The following is a 20,655-nucleotide window of genomic DNA, read 5'->3' on the forward strand; positions in this document are numbered from 1 at the left end:
CGTTGAGTATTCGCGAGTCTGTAGTACACCCCCAACAAGGTGATCATCCCTTTCTTGTTCCTCAGCTCCACTCATATCGCTTCAATAGATGAACAGAGGAATCGAGTACAGGTACAAACAGCTCCCTGAAAGTGATGTCACCGATAGATGGGGCCGTCACACAAGCTCTCAGCACATTGGTCTTCATCAGTCACAGTATTGAGTATTGGGGTTCGAAGGGCATGTTGCAGTTAGTTAAGATGTTGGTCAGGCCATATTTAGAGTATTGTGTTCAGTTCTGGGCACCATGTTATAGATGTTGTCAGGCTGGAAAGGGTGCAGAGAGGATTTACGAGGATGTTGCCAGGACTCAAAGGGCCTGGGTTATATGGAGAGGTTGGGCAGGCTGAGACTCTATTCCGTGGAGCGCAGAAAGATGAGGGGTGATCTTGTAGAGGTGTATGAGAGGAATTTATTGGGAATTGCTACTTTTAGAGAGTGTAGTTTAGTTTTGTCACGTGTGCGGTGAAAAGCTTTAATTGCTTACCAACCAAACAGTGGGAAACAACACATGGTTACAACTGAGCTGTTCACAGGATAAAGGGAATGTGAATAAGACTGTCCGGGGGCATCCAATGAAATAGATAATAGCTCATGACTGCTCTCTATTATGTAGGATGGTTTAGTTGCCTGATGACAGGTGACCATATAGAGGTTGTGAGAGGAGCAGGTGGTACAGTTATACAGCGGTAGAGTTGCTGCTTGACAGTGCCAGAGACCCACATTTGATCCTGACCACAGGTGTTATCTGTACGGAGAGAGTACGTTCTCCCTGTGACCGCGTGCGATTTCTCCGCGTGCTCCGCTGTAGGATCACTGATTGTCAATGATTTGCTGAGTCCAGTCGTGGCATTTTTAAACTTTTTATTCAAGCACATTGATTGTACGGCATCAGAGCAAAGTCGTAAAATATCTGCACACCTAACGTAATAACTGAACACATCGTAACTGACAAAACAAAGACACGATGGAACTGTAACTAAAGGACTGAATGCTGAACATGACGGGACACAGACGAGAGACACTGGACAAACACTTTTACAGTCTGAAGAAGGGTCTCGACCGGCAACATCACCATTTACTTCTCTCCAGAAATGCCACCTGCCCCACTGAGTTACTCCAGTATTTCGTGTCTACCTAACACTTTTACAGTACAGACTGCAGAAGACACTGCTGGAAAAACAAGCTTCCTTATTCTCACTGGGTGATTTGTGCCCTTTGAATGCAGCTATTAAGTGTTAAAGCAGTTGTTACATTGCTCAGCAGTCGGCTGACACCTTACTGAAGTTCACAGAGACCAACATTTTGCAAACCCCTGTCCAATCAGCAAAACCAATCCTGGAAACGTCCCACCTTGTAATGTACAGGATCCCACATTCTGTTTCCTCCCACACTCCAAGGACGTGCAGGTTTGTAGGTCAATTGGTTTAGGTAAAAACTGCATTGGCCAGAGTTCACCTTGGACATTAGCACTATCTTACACACCAGGGACTATTTAAACCAACCAACATGTCTCATTTACACTCGTCGCTACTTGCCTGTGTATGGCCCATATCCATCTAAATCTGTCCTATCCATGTACCTGCCTAAATGTTTCTTAAACATAGCGATAGTATTGTATTGTACTGTAATTCATTTATTAGCCAAGTATGTAAAAACATATAAAGAATTTGAGTTGCCATACAGTCACTCCAAAAATGCAATAAGACAACTACATGAAAGTGAACATAAACATCCACCACAGCGGTTCCCCTACATACCTCACTATCAAGGAAGGCAATAAAGTCTTATCTTCTTTCCTCCTTATTTTCCCACGGATGGGGCAGTCGAACTATCCGCCATTGGGGCGATCGAAGCTCCTGCAACTGGCGTCAATGTTGATTCCGGATCTAATACTATCCCCTTAGTCTGGTTCAGTCAATCGCTGAAACGAACACTGGAATCCAAACTCTTCTTTATTTGTAAACGGCACGACGGGGCCAGACTTGGATCCACTTACTCAGCCGTCACAACCTCGTGTAAACAGAGCAGAATAAAGAGACAACCAGCATGCCCAAACTAATTACATACACTTTTACACCCCGAAACGCAGGGGAGAGGGGAAGGGGAGAGGGGACACGAAAGGCACAAAAATGCAATGGGATGGCCATCCCTACATGCCAATCACTTCTTACAGATAATAGATCACATTAAGAGGCACTTACTTTGCTTACTTACAAACAACTATTCAACACATACCTTGTGAACCTTCTGAATGTTGTAGTCGGCCGGGCAGTACTCTGCATATCGCCAACTTGGACAATTTACCATTTTTTTTTATCAAGCCAATTAACCTACAAACCCGTATGTCTTTGGAGTGTGGGAGGAAACAGAAGATCTCAGAGAAAACCCATGCAGATCACGGGGAGAACGTACAAACTCCATACAGACAGCACCCATAGTCGGGATCGAACCCGGGTCTCTGGCACTGCATTTTGCTATAAGGCAGTAACTCTTCCACTGCGCCACCGTGACCCCCCATATATACTATGTATAAACACATAATTGTCGACCCAATCACAGACCTGGGTTTAGCGTCTGTTTGACAGGAAGCTAGATTAAACCTAGACTAAATGGCACCTTGGGCTTCACAGGAACAGAATCACTTGGGAGCTTCTTCAGAAACCCAGACTTGATGGCACCATTTAGATCACATGGGCCTCCTGCACCTGGTGTCCCTTTGACACCTCAGCAAAGCTTGACCTTTTTCACAGAAGCTTGCCATTTCCAAAGTAGCCAAACCCCTGCATATTAACATCGGGGTGATCGAAGCTCCCACGATCGGTGTGATCGAAGCTCCTACGGCTTGGAGCACCTAACCAAGCTCCATGATATTAAGTCCACAGGCTCCCACAGTTTGAGCTACCGACATCGATCCCCAGCAAAGGGACGGCCAGCTCCACGATATTAGGCCTCAGTGTGGACGGAGATACAATACCGAATAAGTCGCAAAGAGATTTAAAAAAGTTTCCCCATCCCCACAATAATACAAAACTAATGAAACACTAAAGCATACATTTATCAACAGACTAAAAACAACAAAAGAAGAAAAGCATGAGACAGACCATTGGCGAGGCTGCCATTGGATGATGCCTCAATGTACCCATCTCAATGACTACCACTGGCAGCTTGTTCCATACACCCACCACCTTTTGTGTGAAAATGTTACCCCTCAGAATCCTATGTGATCTTTACCCCGCTCACCTTAAACTTATTACCTCTGGTTCTCAATGTTCTTACTCTTGGTAAGAGTCTCAGTGCGTCTACCAGATCTGTTACATTCATAGAAACATAGAAATTAGGTGCAGGAGTAGGCCATTCGGCCCTTTGAGCCTGCACCGCCATTCAATATGATCATGGCTGATCATCCAACTAAGTATCCCGTACCTGCCTTCTCTCCATACCCCCTGATCCCCTTAGCCACAAGGGCCACATCTAACTCCCTCTTAAATATAGCCAATGAACTGGCCTCAACTACCCTCTGTGGCAGAGAGTTCCAGAGATTCACCACTCTCATGATTTGTACACCTCCCTAAGATCATCCCTCATCCTCCTGCGCTCCAAGGAACAGGGCCCCAGCCTGCTCAACCTCTCCCAATAACTCAGGTCTCTCTTGTCCAGGCAACATCCTCGTAAATCTTCTCTGCACCCTTTCCAACGTGAAATTGTCCCCGATTTATGTCGCTGTAAGATGTCTGGGTGAATAGTCTGTAAAATTGTTCCCCAATTTACACCGTCAATGTCTGGGTGAATTGTCAGAGGATCATATCGTCATAGAGTGTTACAGCTTGGATACAGCCTTTCATCCCCCTCACCCACCTCACCCACGTCATCCCCCTCACCCAGCCTTTCATCCCCCTCACCCACATGTCCCATCTACACCAGTCCCCCTGCCTGCATTTGGCCCATATCTGCCTAAACCCGTTGAAAAGGTTACCCCTCAGATTCCTATGAAATCCTTTCCCCTTCACCTTAAACCTCTGTCTTCTGGTCCTTGATTCACCTACTCTGGGCAAGAGATTAAAGAATTTGCCATCTTCAAGTGAAGCTGCTACATCGGTAGCACTCGGCATTGAGTTCTGAAAGAGAACCCCAATAAAAATGAAGGACGCGACTACTCAGAGCTACTGAAATATGGATTTTCTATGTAAAGTCCCTTTAATTATGATATACAGTATCATGAGAAAAGATGTGTCTGCTCCACATTTAGATTGTGAATGAATGCAGAGTCAAGCAAACAGCAGATGTTGGTTTGCATTAAACATACAGCAGCTCACACAAGACTTGTTATCTGATGTTTACCCAATCTATTCCTGCCATGATTTTGTCCACCTCTATAAGATCACCCCTTATTGTCCTGCTCTCCAAGGAATAGACTCCTAACCTTCTCAACTTGTCCCTATAGCTGAGACGCTCGAGTCCTGAACATTTGGACAGGTACATGGATCGGATAGGTTTCGAGGGATATGGGCCAATTGGGGGTGGGTGGGACTAGTGTGGATGGGACATGTTGGTCGGCATGGGCCTGTTTCCATGCTCCATTTCTCGGACTCTATCCACATACCTGTCTAAATGTTGCTATAGTATCTGCCTCAAGTACCTCCTCTGGCAGCTCATTCCATCGACCAACCATTCTTTTTGTAAAAAAACATTACCGATTAAATCTTGCACCCCCTCATCTTAAACCTATAATTGTCTGTAAAGTTGTCCCCAAATTGACAATGCCCATGTGAGATGTGTGGATAATGTGGAGGAGAATTGTGTGGGCAAGGCTGGTAGGAAAGAGGGTGGTCAAAAAGATTTTTGTCACATTGGCCATCATTTGCCAGAATATTGAGAATAGACATTGGGGGGGGGGGTCATGAACAGTTATATAAGACGTTGGTGAGACCATATTTAGAGTATTGTGTTCAGTTTTGGTCACTATGATATAGGAAATCTGTTGTCAAGCTGGAAAGGGTGCAGAGCAGATTTTGAAGGATGTTCCCAGGATAGTCTGAGCTATAGGGAGTTTAAGCAGGCTAGGACTTCATTCCTTGGAGCACAGGAGGATGAGGGGTGATGTTACAGAGCTGTACAAAATCATGGGAGGAATAGATCGGGTTAATGCACAGTCTCTTCCCACGAGTACGGTAATCGAGAATCAGAGGACATGAAGTATAGGCCTGCGGCCTATAACATCGTGAAGCCGCACTCTCCAGTAGGTAAGTGGCCGATTCGGGCATTGTAAGCCGCAGAGTGTGTTCGACCGTCCCAACGTCAGAGTTTCAATCATCCCAATGAGAGGGCCTGTACATCAGGCCGTCCGCAGTGGCGACTACGGAGGGTTCATGGCTCCGAACATCGGTGAACAAGGAGGAGGACTGACTGAACTTTGTTGCCTTCCACCACAGTGAAGAATGCTATGGTGGATGTTTGTGTTAAATGTAATAGTGTATTGTGTGTTCTTTTTAAGTGTATCGCTGCTGGCAAATGCTGGCAGGTCGTTCCATACACCCAGCGTCATTTGTGTAATAAAATGTAAGCTCTCAGGTTCCTATTAAATTTCTCCCCTCTCATCTTAAACCTAAAACTGTCTGTAAAATTGTCCCCCAATTTACAACGCCAATGCAGGACGTGTGGATGAATTGTCAGTCATACAGCGTGCAAACAGGCCTCTTTGGCCCAACTTACCCACAATGACCAACATGTACTATCTACACTAGTCCCACCTGCCTACACTTGGTCCATATCCCTCTAAACCTGTCCTATCCATGTACCTGAGTAAATGTTTCTTAAACGTTACAATAGTACCTGTACCTGCCTCAACCACCTCCATTGACAGATTGATCCTTACACCCACCACCCACTCTGTGAAAACGTATCTCAGGTGCTCGAGTCCTGCAACATCTTCTCTGTAGCCTTTTCAAACTGTAAAATTGTTCCCCAATCTACAACATCAATGCAAGGCATGTGGATGAATTGTCAGAGTCATAAAATCGTACAGCGTGGAAACAGGTCTTTCGACCCAACTTGCCCACATTGGCCGAAATGTCCCATCTATACTAGTTCCACTTAACTGCCTTTGGCCATATCCTTCTAAATCTGTCCTATCCATGTACTAATCAAATGTTTTTTAAACATTGCAATACAACCCGTCTCAACTACCTCTTTCGGCAGCTTGTTCCATACACCCATCGCCCTTTGCATAAAATCGTTACCCCTCAAGTTACTGTTAAATCTTTCTCGCCTCACCTTATACCTATGTCCTCTGGTTCTCGATTCCCTTACTATGGACAAGAGCCTCTGTGCGTCTACCCAGTCTATTACTCGCATGTTTTGTACCAAAATAGGATCACGTCTCATCCTCCTGACCACCAAGGAACAAAGCACCATCCTACTCAACCTCTCCCTGTAGCTCAGGCCCTCAAGCCCTAGCAACATCCTCATAAATTTTCTCGGAACCCTTTCCAACCTGTAAAACTGTCTCCCAATTCACAACACCATTATAGGACGTGTGGGTGAATCATCTGTAAAGTTGTCCCCCAATTTGCAACATCGCTGTACATCATTCAACCAGCGATCAGTAAACATGCTCTCCACAAACCAGGCAAGACCCACTGACAGGATATCTTCTGGGGCTCCTTATCCTCCCAGGGACCGTCGTTCCCCCTCCTCCACCAAAACGTCCCATCATCCTGAACTGACAATGCAATTTTTATCTCTCTTTCTCCCCTCCCTCCCTCCCTCCCTCCATCCATCCCTCCCTCCCTCCTTCAGCTGATGGAGGCCACCACCGTTCACGGTGCGCAGTCCAGCACTATCCCATCCTCTCCCAAAGATGTTACGGCTGCCGAATGGATGTCACAGGTGAGTAAGTGAGAGGGAGAGTGGGGATAACCTTCTCCACTCTCCCACCTAACCCTCCCCTCTCTCACCCCCTCTCTCTCACCATACTGCACTCATCATATAACCATATAACAATTACAGCACGGAAACAGGCCATCTCGGCCCTACAAGTCCGTGCCGAACCTCTTTTTTCCCTTAGTCCTACCTGCCTGCACTCATACCATAACCCTCCATTCCCTTCTCATCCATATGCCTAACCAATTTATTTTTAAATGATACCAACGAACCTGCCTCCACCACTTCCACTGGAAGCTCATTCCACACCGCTACCACTCTCTGAGTAAAGAAGTTCCCCCTCATGTTACCCCTAAACTTCTGTCCCTTAATTCTGAAGTCATGTCTTCTTGTTTGAATCTTCCCTATTCTCAAAGGGAAAAGCTGATCCACATCAACTCTGTCTATTCCTCTCATCATTTTAAAGACCTCTATCAAGTCCCCCCTTAACCTTCTGCGCTCCAGAGAATAAAGACCTAGCCTATTCAACCTATCTCTGTAACTTAGTTGTTGAAACCCAGGCAACATTCTAGTAAATCTCCTCTGTACTCTCTCTATTTTGTTGACATCCTTCCTATAATTGGGCGACCAAAATTGTACACCATACTCCAGATTTGGTCTCACCAATGCCTTGTACAATTTTAACATTACATCCCAGTTTCTGTACTCAATGCTCTGATTTATAAAGGCTAGCATACCAAAAGCTTTCTTTACCACCCTATCTATATGAGATTCCACCTTCAAGGAACTTTGCACGGTTATTCCCAGACCCCTCTGTTCAACTGTATTCTTCAATTCCCTACCATTTACCATGGACGTCCTATTTTGATTCATCCTCCCCTCTCTCACGCTCCCTCTTCCCCCTGTCTCTTTCTCTCACTCTAGCTGTCTCTCTCTCTCCCTCTCAATATCTTTTGATTTCCCTTGCACTCTCGCCCTACTCCCCTCTCGACCACCCCCGCTCTCGCCCTCCCCATCACCCTCTCTCGCCCCTCTCTCACCCTACGCCTCTCACGGCCTGCCCTTCTCTTGCCCTCACCTCTCTTGCCTCCCCCTCTCCCCATACCCCTCCCTCTTCCCATCTCTCCCCCACATTCACCCCCTCCCCCTTTCTCTCACCCTCCCCTCACCCTCTGCCTTTCTCGCTCCCACTGTCTCTCTCCTCTGCCCTTTCCACCACCCACCATCTCTCATCCCTTCTCTGTCTCCTTCAAACTCTCTCCCCCTCTACCTCTCATTTTTTTCTTTCTCCCTCCTGCCACTCCAATCCAACACTCCTCCCCCTCCACTCCCGACCCCATCTACCCCTCCTCTCCCTCTCCCTCCCACCCTCCCTCCCACTCTCATAGAAACATAGAAAATAGGTGCAGGAGGAGGCCATTCGGCCCTTTGAGCCGGCACCGCCATTCATTGTGATCATGGCTGATTGTTCCCTATCAATAACCTGTGCCTGCCTTCTCCCCATATCCCTTGACTCCACTAGCCCCCAGAGCTCCATCTTACTCTCTCTTAAATCCATCTAGTGATTTGGCCTCCACTGCCCTCTGTGGCAGGGAATTCCATAAATTCACAACTCTCTGGGTGAAAACGTTTTTTCACACCTCAGTCTTAAATGACCTCCCCTTTATTCTAAGACTGTGGCCCCTGGTTCTGGACTCACCCCACATTGGGAACATTTTGCCTGCATCTAGCTTGTCCAGTCCTTTTATAATTTTATATGATTCTATAAGAACCCCCCTCATCCTTCTAAACTTCAGTGAATACCTCTCCCTCCATCTCTGCCTTCCCCTCTCCCCCACACCCACCTTCCCTCGTGCCCTTCCTCTCTCTCCCTCCTTCCCTCATCCTCCCTCTCTCTTGCCCTCCATCTTTCTCCTTTTCCTCTCTCGGCATCTCTCACCCTCCCTCTCTCACTCTCCCTTTCTCTCCCTCTCTCCACCCCTCCCTACTGGCGCCCTCTTCCTCTCTCCCCCAACCCCCTCGCCCCAACAACCCCCTCTCTCCCCCTCCCTAACTGTCCCTCTAACCTTCTCTCTCAACCTCTTTCACCCCCCTCTCTCCAATTTCCTACATTTCTCCCTCACCTCCACCTCCATATAACCATATAACAATTACAGCACGGAAACAGGCCATCTCGACCCTTCTAGTCCGTGCCGAACACATAATCTCCCCTAGTCCCATATACCTGCGCTCAGACCATAACCCTCCATTCCCTTCCCATCCATATAACTATCCAATTTATTTTTAAATGATAAAAACGAACCTGCCTCCACTACCTTCACTGGAAGCTCATTCCACACAGCTACCACTCTCTGAGTAAAGAAGTTCCCCCTCATGTTACCCCTAAACTTCAGTCCCTTAATTCTCATGTCATGTCCCCTTGTTTGAATCTTCCCTACTCTCAGTGGGAAAAGCTTTTCCACGTCAAGTCTGTCTATCCCTCTCATCATTTTAAAAACCTCTATCAAGTCCCCCCTTAACCTTCTGCGCTCCAAAGAATAAAGCCCTACCTTGTTCAACCTTCCTCTGTAACTTAGTTGCTGAAACCCAGGCAACATTCTAGTAAATCTCCTCTGTACTCTCTCTATTTTGTTGACATCCTTCCTATAATTAGGCGACCAAAATTGTACACCATACTCCAGAATTGGCCTCACCAATGCCTTGTACAATTTTAACATTACATCCCAACTTCTATACTCAATGCTTAGTGTTTAAGAGGGAACTGCAGATGCTGGAGAATCGAAGGTTACACAAAAAAGCTGGAGAAACTCAGCGGGTGCAGTCCTTACCCTCAATAACTTCACGTTCGACTCCTCCCATTTCCTCCAAATACAAGGCGTAGCTATGGGCACACGCATGGGCCCCAGCTATGCCTGCCTATTTGTAGGTTACGTCGAGCAATCCTTGTTCAATACATACCAGGGCCCCATCCCCGACCTCTACCTCCGCTACATCGACGACTGCTTTGATGCCACCTCCTGCACCCGCACAGAACTGACTGACTTCATCCACTTCACCACTAACTTCCATCCGGCACTCAAATACACCATTTCCGACACTTCCCTACCATTCCTTGACCTCACTATCTCCATTGCAGGTGATAGACTTCTGACCGACATACACTATAAACCCACTGACTCCCATGGCTATCTGGACTACACTTCTTCCCACCCTGCTTCCTGTAAGGACTGCATCCCCTACTCCCAATTCCTCCGTCTACGCCGCATCTGCTCCACGGATGAGGCGTTCCACACCAGGACATCTGAAATGTGCTCATTATTCAGGGAACGGGGGTTCCCCTCCTCCACCATAAATGAGGCTCGCACCAGGGTCTCTTCCATACCCCGCAACACTGCTCTCTCTCCCCATCCCCGCACTCGCAACAAGGGCCGAGTCCCCCTAGTCCTCACCTTTCACCCCACCAGCCGTCACATACAAAAAGTAATCCTCCGTCAGTTTCGCCACCTCCAACGTGACCCCACCACTCGCCACATCTTCCCATCTCCCCCCATATCTGCCTTCCGCAAAGACCGCTCCCTCCATAACTCCCTTGTCAATTCTTCCCTTCCCTCTCGTACCACCCCCTCCCCGGGCACTTTCCCTTGCAACCGCAAGAGATGCAACACTTGTCCCTTTACCTCCCCCCTCGACTCCGTTCAAGGAACCAAGCAATCGTTCCAGGTGCGACAGAGGTTTACCTGCATCTCTTCCAACCTCATCTATTGCGTCCGCTGCTCTAGATGTCAGCAGATCTATATCGGTGAGACCAAGCGGAGGTTGGGCGATCGTTTCGCCGAACACGTCCGCTCGGTCCGCAATAACCAAGCTGACCTCCCGGTGGCTCAGCACATCAACTCCCCCTCCCACTCCGTCTCCGACCTCTCTGTCCTGGGTCTCCTCCATGGCCACAGCGAGCAGCACCGGAAATTGGAGGAACAGCACCTCATATTCCGTTTGGGGAGTCTGCATCCCGGGGGCATGAACATCGAATTCTCCCAATTTTGTTAGTCCTTGCTGTCTCCTCCCCTTCCTCAGCCCCCCTGCTGTCTCCTCCCATCCCCCAGCCTTCGGGCTCCTCCTCCTTTTCCCTTTCTTGTCCCCCCCCCACCCCCCGCCCCCGATCAGTCTGAAGAAGGGTTTCGGCCCGAAACGTTGCCCTATTTCCTTCGCTCCATAGATGCTGCTGCACCCGCTGAGTTTCTCCAGCTTTTTTGTGTAACCTTCTATACTCAATGCTCTGATTTATAAAGGCCAGCACACCAAAAGCTTTCTTTACCACCCTATCTACATGAGATTCCACTTTCAGGGAACTGTGCACAGTTATTCCCAGATCCCTCTGTTCACCTACATTCTTCAATTCCCTACCATTTACCATATACGTCCTATTTTGATTTGTCCTGCCAAGATGTAGCACCTCACACTTATCAGCATTAAACTCCATCTGCCATCTTTCAGCCCACTCTTCCAATTGGCATAAATCTCTCTGTAGACTTTGAAACTCTACTTCATTACCCGCAACCCCACCTATCTTAGTATCATCTGCATACTTACTAATCCAATTTACCACACCATCATCCAGATCATTGATGTACATGACAAACAACAGTGGACCCAACACAGATCCCTGTGGCACCCCACTCGTCACTGGCCTCCAACCTGACAAACAACCATCCACTATTACTCTCTGGCATCTCCCATTCAGCCACTGTTGAATCCATCTTGCTACTCCACCATTAATACCCAACCATTGAACCTTCTTAACCAACCTTCCATGAGGAACCTTGTCAAAGGCCTTACTGAAGTCCATATACACAACATCCACTGCGTTACCCTCATCAATTTCCCGAGTAACATCTTCAAACAATTCAAGAAGATTAGTTAAACAAGACCTTCCATGCACAAATCCATGTTGACTGTTCCTAATCAGACCCTGTTTATCCAGATGCTTATATATATTATCTCTAAGTATTCTTTCCATTAATTTGCCCACCACTGACGTCAAACTAACGGGTCTATAATTGCTAGGTTTACTCTTAGACCCCTTTTTAAACAATGGAACAACATGCGCAGTACGCCAATCCTCCGGCACTATTCCCGTTTCTAATGACATTTGAAATATTTCTGCCATAGCCCCTGCTATTTCTACACTAACTTCCCTCAATGTCCTAGGGAATATCCTGTCCGGACCTGGAGACTTGTCCACTTTTATATTTCTCAAAAGTGTCAGTACTTCCTCTTCATTGATCCTCATAGTTTCCATAGCTACTCTACTTGTTTCCCTTACCTCACATAATTCAATATCCTTCTCCTTGGTGAATACCGAAGAAAAGAAACTGTTCAATATCTCCTTCTCGCTATCTCTCACCCTCCCTCTCTCACCCTCCCTCCCTAAGTATGCAGGTACAGCAGGCAGTGAAGAAAGCTTGGCCTTCATAGCAAGAGGATTTGAGTTTAGGAGCAAGGAGGTCATACTTCATTTGTACAGGGCCCTCGTGAGACCACATCTGGAGTATCGGGCGCAGTTTTGGTCTCCTAGTTTGAGGAAGGACATTCTTACTCTTGAGGAAGTGCAGAGCATTGGTTCATCAGGTTAAGTCCCGGGATGGCGGGACTGACACATGAAGAAAGAATCGATCGACTGGGCTTATGCTCACTGGAATTTAGAAAGATGAGAGGGGATCTAAAACTTCTGAAGGGATTAGATGGGCAAGGTGCAGGAAAAATGTTCCCGGTGAGGGAGTCCAGAACCAGGGTCACAGTTTCAGAATAAGGGATAGGAAATTTAGGACTGAAATAAGGAAAAACTTTTTCATCAAGAGATTTTTTGAATCTGTGGAATTCTCTGCCTCAGAATGCAGTGAGCACCATTTCACTGGATGTTTTTACGAGAGAGTTGGATATTTGTCTTAGGGTTACGGAATCAAGGGGAGAAAGCAGGAACCGGGTACTGATTCTGGATGATCAGCCATGATCATATAGAATGGCGTTGCTGGCTCAAGAGGCCGAATGGCCTTCTCTTGCACCCATTTTCTGTTTCTATGTTTCACCCTCCCACTCCTCCTCTCCCCCTCGGTCTCTCTCTCTCTGTCCTGCTCTCCATCCCTGTCCCTCGCCTTTGACCTCATCCCTCACTGACCCTCCCCTGGCGCTCTGTCTACACTCAGGCGTCAATGCCGTTGGAGAGCACGTCGAGTCTGGTGCCGCCCGGCTGGGAGGCGGAGCCCGAGCTGCAGACCGTCAAGGAGGAGGTGAGGAGAGAGGGGGAGAGAAGAGGGACAAGAGAAGGAGCGGGATTGGAGGGGGGAGATGAGAGAGGGAGGGGAGTGAGAGAGAGGGACGGATAGACAGGGGTGAAAGGAGGTGCTGGAGATAAAAATGGGGGAGAGGAGAGGGAGAGCACGAGGTGGAGACCTTTAAGGAGGAGGTGAGGGGAGAGAGGTGGGGAATGGGGCACAGGTTGGTGGTGGTGGGGGGGGGGGGGGGTGTGGTGAAGGTGGATAACAGAGATTGAGGTTATGGTAGAGGCAGGGGGGGGGGAGAGAGGGCAAAGTGTGGGGAGTGTGTAGAGAGGCACCCAACTCCCACCCTCCCCTCTAATGCCAACTCTCACCTCTCCGTCTCCCCTGCCCTCTCCATCTCCCTCCCCACCCCCCTCACCCTCCTTCTCCCCTAACTCCCTCCCCCACACCTCACCTTCCCACTCCCTCACCTCCCTCCCCCTCACCTTCCCTCTCCCTCACCTCCCTCTCCCTCACCTCCCCTCTCCCTCACCTCCCTCTCCCTCCCCCTCACCTCCCTCCCCCTCACCTTCCCTCACCTCCCTCCCCCTCACCTTCCCTCTCCCTCACCTCCCTCCCCTCACCTCCCTCTCCCTCACCTCCCTCCCCCTCACCTTCCCCTCCCTCACCTCCCTCCCTCCCCTCCCCACCTCCCCCTCCCCCTCCTCCCCCTCACCTTCCTCCCCCTCACCTCCCTCCCCCTCACCTTCACCTCCCCCTCCCTCCCTCTCACCCCCTCCCCCTCACATCACCTTCCCACTCCCTCACCTCACCCTCCCTCACTCACCCTCCCTCTCCCTCCCCCTCACCTCCCCCTCACCTCCCTCCCCTCACCTCACCTCCCTCCCCCTCACCTCCCCTCCCTCCCCCTCACCTTCCCACTCTCCCTCACCCTCCCTCACCTCACCCTCCCTCTCCCTCACCTTCCCACTCCCTCACCTCCCTCCCCCTCTCCCTCCTTCACATTCCCCACCCCCTCTCCACACAGTATAAGGATGAGATCGACAACAGAAAAAGACAAATCTCGTGGAAGTCGCAAGGCAAAGGAGGGTGAATAGAAGGATCCGGAAGCAGGAGCCGAACTTTGCTGAGGCCATGAGCCAAGCTCCACCCATCATTTTACCCCTCTCCCTCCCCACCCCTTACCTACCCACCCCCCCTTACCTACCCACCCCACTCCCTCCTTCACCACCTCCACCCCTCACTCTACCCCAGGACATTAAATAAAGTTCCCCCCCCCCCCCTCATTCATCTCCCCAGCCTTCTTGCGGCACTCGGTGAGGGTGGGGAGGGTACGAACAGCATGGAAACATGATTCTTCATGGAGCATTGATTATCCATTCGCACAAGCTTAATTGGGAGATACAGTGTGGAAACAGGCATTTTCCCACCGAGCCCAAGCCGACCTTCGATCACCTGTACACAGTAGTTTAGATGAGAGATACCTAGTGAAAACAGGCCCTTCGACCCACTGAGTGCCCGCTGACAATTGATCATCTATTCAAGTTCAAGTTCACATTTATTGTCACATGCAGCAATTGGTACAGTGAGATCGAGTTACCATAGAGCCACATGAATAATAAAAACACAATACACGATAGAGTTTACATACACATCCACCACAGCAGAATCAACATTTCCCACTGTGATGGAAGGCAATAAAGTACGGTCATCTTCCTCTTTCTTCACCCGTGGTCGGGGCCTTTGAACCCTCGCTGGGATGATCGGAACTCCGGCGTGGGAACAGAGACAGAGAGAGACAGGATGCAACAGAGAGAAAGTACGCATCTCCGTCCAGGTAAGTGACTGAAAAAGTTTTCCCCCTATCTCCCCCCCCCCCCCCCCCCCACACATAAGACATACTAAGAAACGTTAAACCATATATACACTAAAAATAACAAAAAGGGTGAAAGGGCTACGAGCAGCTGTCAAGGCAGCCACTGAGGTGGCGCCACCTGATGTTCAGTTTAGAGATACAGCACAGAAAAAAGTCCTTCAGCCCAACTAATCCACGATGACCATTAATCACCTGATCACACTGAGTTTTGTAATATGGCGTGGAAACAAGCCCTTTGGCCCAGCAAATCCACACTGACCATTGATCACCCGTTCACACTAGTGTAGTATGGAAATACAGTGCGGTAACAGGCCCTTTGTCTGACCAATTATCACCCATTCACACTGGCTTAGTTTAAAAACACAGCAGACAAACAGGCCCTTTGGCCCACCGAGTCCGTGCTGACCAGCGATCACCTGTTCACTCTAGTTTAGAGATACAGCATGGAAGCAGGCCCTTCGGCCCACCAAATTCACGTCAACTATCGTTCACCCATCACGCTAGTTTAGTTTAGAGATGCAATGCGGAAGCAGTCCCTTTGCCCCCCCCAAGTGTGCACAAACCATTGACCCATTCACGCTAGTTTAATTTAGCAATACCGCGTGGAAATACACGCTTCTGCCCACTGAGGCCATGCCGTAAATTGATCACCCATTCACCCTAGCTTAGTTTAGAGAGACAGGGTGGAAACAGGCTCTATGGCCCACTGAGTACGCACTGTCCAGCGATCACCCATTCACACTAGTTTAGTTTGGAGAGGGAGTGCCAAAGGGACTATTCGGCCCACCAATCCCAACCATCGATCACTAGATTAGTTTAGATTTTCTGCACGGAATCAGGTGTAATTTAGACATAAAGCATAGAAACAGGCTCTTCGACCCAACGAGTCCAAGCCGACCAGCAATTACCCGATCACACCAGTTTAGTTTAGAGATGGAACCAGATATTTCATACTACCGAATCCACGTGGACCATCGATCAACCATTCACATTGGTTTAGTTCACAGATACAGTGTAGAAATAGCCCCTTCTGTCCAGCAAATTCACGACCTCAAACTCGTCAAGAACAAAACCTGCACATGTTTAAAATATGAGAAACCCCACCCCCCCCAGTTTTCCGAGTAGTAATTGTCCAATCAATGCATGTTTGAAATTACATTGGACACCAATTGACCAATCACGTGCTTTGTTTCATGGTAACTGGGCAGCGAGCACCCTGGGATCATGTCTGCCACCCAGTTACATCAAAACAATAGCAAGGTTTCGAAGGAAGAAAGGTAATGCTAACCTTGCAGATAATTTTGTTTTACAGTTGATTTATCTTTGTAAAGTTATGATGTGAACTGTTAAATAAAAATGATAATGTAGAGCTAGGGCTAGGATTAGGGTCAGTCACTCAGTCAGTCCGTCAGAAGTCAGTCAGTCAGAAGTCAATTAGTCGGTCAGTCAGTCAGTCAGTTGGTCAGTCGGTCATTCTGTCAGTCGAGCTGTCGGTAGGTCGGTGAGTGTTGTGAAGGATTGGTCGGGCCACTGGGCTTCCGGTGGGTGCTGCGAGTGGACGGTCGGGTAGTCGGCCGGCCGGTGTTGCACCGAACGAGCAGGGTACAGAGCCCGCAGCTGGTCCCAAAACGGCTCCAGCTCCAGCCGTGGGCAGCCCTGGAAGGGGAGAGAGTTAGGGTTAGGGTTAGACACATTCCTGTCAGTGGAAGATGCCTTAGCACTGCCCCACTCCCACTATGGCCGTGATCCACACTCTGCACACTGGCAGTCAGTGGGGTTCAGTAAATGGGGGAACCAACAGGAATTGCCCTCATCCATTAATTAGGCGGTTTCAGGAGCCAGACCTCTGCAGCAGTCTCATTCAAAATACACATTCCCAATTATATTCATTATATTATTTTTATATAATATAATTACCTATAATTACTAGACTAAGTGGGACACGTTGGGTCCCATGTTCACACAGGAAGGCTGGTCCCCCAACGCAATATTCCACCTCTCCACCAATTCCAATATTGCTGGCCAGTGGGGGGGGGGGGGGGGGGGGCTTTTCTGAAGAGCTAGTGTGGGTGTTGTGGGCCGAAGGGACTGGTTTCCGGAGGGCTAGTATGGACACTGTGGGCCGAATGGATTCTTGGGCAGGCAGCCCAGTCACTCAGGCTTGGTGGACTGGTAGCTCAGTCACTCAGGCCTGGTGGGCTGGCAGCTCAGAAACTGCCAGAAACTGTGCCCGTTGAGAGACTCTGTGAGAGAGAAGGGGGAGATGGTGGAGATGGTGGACATGTTAATTTTAGACATTTTTCATCTTTTTCATAAGATCACAGCAATAAAGGCGGAAAGTCTATCCTGTCCTGAATCTCACAACGAGCCAATGAAGGGAGGGAGAAAAATACTGGGGTGAGGTTTAATACTTGCAGGGGGAGTACTCACTGATGGGTCAAAGGGACTCCTGGGCTAGTGCAGGCTTGATGGGCCGAAGGGGCTCTTCAAAAAAAAAATCTGAGTGAAATCTCAGTGAAAGGCACTTTTTCTGGACTTTTCCTGGCCTGGCATGGGCCATTTGGGCCAAAATGCTCCTCCTGGGCTAATAGGGGCATTTTCGGCAAAAGGGACTGGTTTCTTGGTAAATAGGGGCCTTGTGGGGCGCAAGCTAGATGCAGGAAAAATGTTCCCAATGTTGGGCGAATCCAGAACCAGGGGCCACAGTCTTAGAATAAAGGGGAGGTCATTTAAGACTGAGGTGAGAAAAAACGTTTTCACCCAGAGAGTTGTGAATTTATGGAATTCCCTGCCACAGAGGGCAGTGGAGGCCAAATCACTGGATGGATTTAAGAGAAAATTAGATAGAGATCTAGGGGCTAGCAGAGTCAACGGATATGGGGAGAAGGCAGGCATGGGTTATTGATAGGGGACGATCAGCCATGATCACAATGAATGGCGGTGCTGGCTCGAAGGGCCGAATGACCTCCTCATGCACCTATTTTCTATGTTTAGAAACATAGAAACATAGAAATTAGGTGCAGGAGTAGGCCATTCGTCCCTTCGAGCCTGCACCGCCATTCAATATGATCATGGCTGATCATCCAACTCAGTATCCCGTACCTGCCTTCTCTCCATACCCCCTGATCCCCTTAGCCACAAGGGCCACATCTAACTCCCTCTTAAATATAGCCAATGAACTGGCCTCAACTACCCTCTGTGGCAGAGAGTTCCAGAGATTCACACACTCTGTGTGAAAAAAGTTCTTCTCATCTCGGTTTTAAAGGATTTCCCCCTTATCCTTAAGCTGTGACCCCTTGTCCTGGACTTCCCCAACATCGGGAACAATCTTCCTGCATCTAGCCTGTCCCAACCCCTTAAGAATTTTGTAAGTTTCTATAAGATCCCCTCTGAATGTTCTAAATTCTAGAGAGTATAAACCAAGTCTATCCAGTCTTTCTTCATAAGACAGTCCTGACATCCCAGGAATCAGTCTGGTGAACCGTCTCTGCACTCCCTCTATGGCAATAATGTCCTTCCTCAGATTTGGAGACCAAAACTGTACGCAATACTCCAGGTGTGGTCTCACCAAGACCCTGTACAACTGCAGTAGAACCTCCCTGCTCCTACACTCAAATCCTTTTGCAATGAAAGCTAACATACCATTCGCTTTCTTTACTGCCTGCTGCACCTGCATGCCTACCTTCAATGACTGGTATACCATGACACCCAGGTCTCGCTGCATCTCCCCCTTTCCCAATCGGCCACCATTTAGATAATTTCTATGTTAATTAGTGGTTTCAGGCAGCCCAAACAACTAATTTCATTTCATTTACAAATGCATTGCAGTTTCAAGCATAGGGCACGCCGAATAGCTCGTTGCATTTTCATTTCACTTCCATTGCATTGCAATTTCTAGCACAGGGCAGGCCAAGGCAAACGGGCAGGCCAAGCCAAACAGCTGATTGCATTTTCACTTTATTTCCATTGCCATTGCAGTTTCAAGCACATGGCAGGCTCAAGCAAAACAACTCATTGCATTTTCACTTCATTTCCATTGCCATTGCAGTTTCAAGCACAGGGCAGGCCCGAGCTAAACAGCTCATTGCATTTTCACTTCATTTCCATTGCCATTGCAGTTTCAACCACAGGGCAGGCTAAATAACTAATTTAATTTCCAGTAAGGGCTAACAAATCATTTATTCAAGTACATTGCATATTCACAGTGTTCTGTAGTTTCCCAGTTCAGACAGGGAGTCGTGACCTCTCCCTCAGCATCTTGCAGACAGACTGAGCCACGCCCACACTTCCGGGTTTTATAGTCCCTCTCCCCGGAAGGGGCGTGGCCTTCATGGCGGTGATTAACAGGAGAGAGAACCTCAAGATTTTTAAAACACTAATCTTTTATTTTTATACAATTTAGCCAGAAAAAGCAGCCTACCAGGGGACTGGGAGAAATTCAGAGTCCAGCAGAGGAGGATAAAGGCCTTAATTAGGAAAGGGAAAATAGATTATGAAAGAAAACTGGCAGGGAACATAAAAACTGACTGCAAAAGATTTTATTGATATGTGAAGAGAAAAAGATTAGTTATAACAAATGTAGGTCCCTTGCAGTCAGAAACAGGTGAATTGATCATGGGGAACAAGGACATGGCAGGCCAATTGAATAACTACTTTGGTTCTGTCTTCACTAAGGAAGACATAAATAATCTGTCGGAAATAGCAGGGGCCCGGGGGTCAAATGAGATGGAGGAACTGAGTGAAATCCAGGTTAGCCGGGAAGTGGTGTTAGGTAAATTGAATGGATTAAAGGCCGATAAATCGCCAAGGCACGATAGGTTGCATCCTAGAGTATTAAGGAAGTAGCCTCGGAAATAGTGGATGCATTAGCGATAATTTTTCAAAACTCTTTCGATTCTGGAGTAGTTCCTGAGGATTGGAGGGTAGCTCCACTTTTTACAAAGGGAGGGAGAGAGAAAACGGGGAATTACAGATTAGTTAGTCTAACATTGGTAGTGGGAAAAATGCTAGAGCCAGTTATTAAAGATGGGATAGCATCACGTTTGGAAAGTGGTGAATTCATTGACCAAAGGTAGCATGGATTTATGAAAGGTAAATAATGTCTGACGAATCTTATAGACATTTTCGAGGATGTAACTAGTAGAGTGGATAAGGGAGAACCATTGGATGTGTTATATCTGGACTTTCAGAAGGCTTTCGACAAGGTCACATATAAGAGATTAGTATACAAACTTAAAGCACATGGTGTTGGGTGTTCGGTATTGATGTGGATATTGAACTGGCTGATAAACAGGAAGCAAAGAGTAGGAGTAAACGGGTCCTTTTCAGAATGGCAGGCAGTGACTAGTAGGGTACCGCAAGGCTCAGTGCTGGGACCACAGCTATTTACTCTATATATTAATGATCTGGATGAGGGAATTGAATGCAACATCTCCAAGTTTGCGGATGACACGAAGCTGGGGGGCAGTGTTAGCTGTGAGGAGGATGCTATGTGGCTGCAACGTGACTTGGATAGGTTGGGTGAGTGGGCAAATGCATGGCAGATGCAGTATAATGTGGATAAATGTGAGGTTATCCACT

General features: G+C 48.1%; 1 protein-coding gene across 1 annotated transcript in view; it reads left to right on the forward strand.

Annotated features, from left to right (window-relative positions):
* LOC129715995 (DPY30 domain-containing protein 2-like) overlaps positions 1–15,067 on the forward strand; it is a 28,955-nt gene extending 13,888 nt beyond the window's left edge. The window contains 3 exon segments of the mRNA XM_055665877.1: positions 6,838–6,927; positions 13,125–13,208; positions 14,227–15,067. Coding sequence (XP_055521852.1) covers positions 6,838–6,927; positions 13,125–13,208; positions 14,227–14,292 — 240 coding nt within the window. The 3' untranslated portion in view covers positions 14,293–15,067.
* The last annotated feature ends 5,588 nt before the right edge of the window (positions 15,068–20,655 follow it).

This window comes from Leucoraja erinacea, unplaced genomic scaffold, assembly GCF_028641065.1.
Source record: "Leucoraja erinacea ecotype New England unplaced genomic scaffold, Leri_hhj_1 Leri_158S, whole genome shotgun sequence".
Lineage (NCBI taxonomy): Eukaryota > Metazoa > Chordata > Chondrichthyes > Rajiformes > Rajidae > Leucoraja > Leucoraja erinaceus.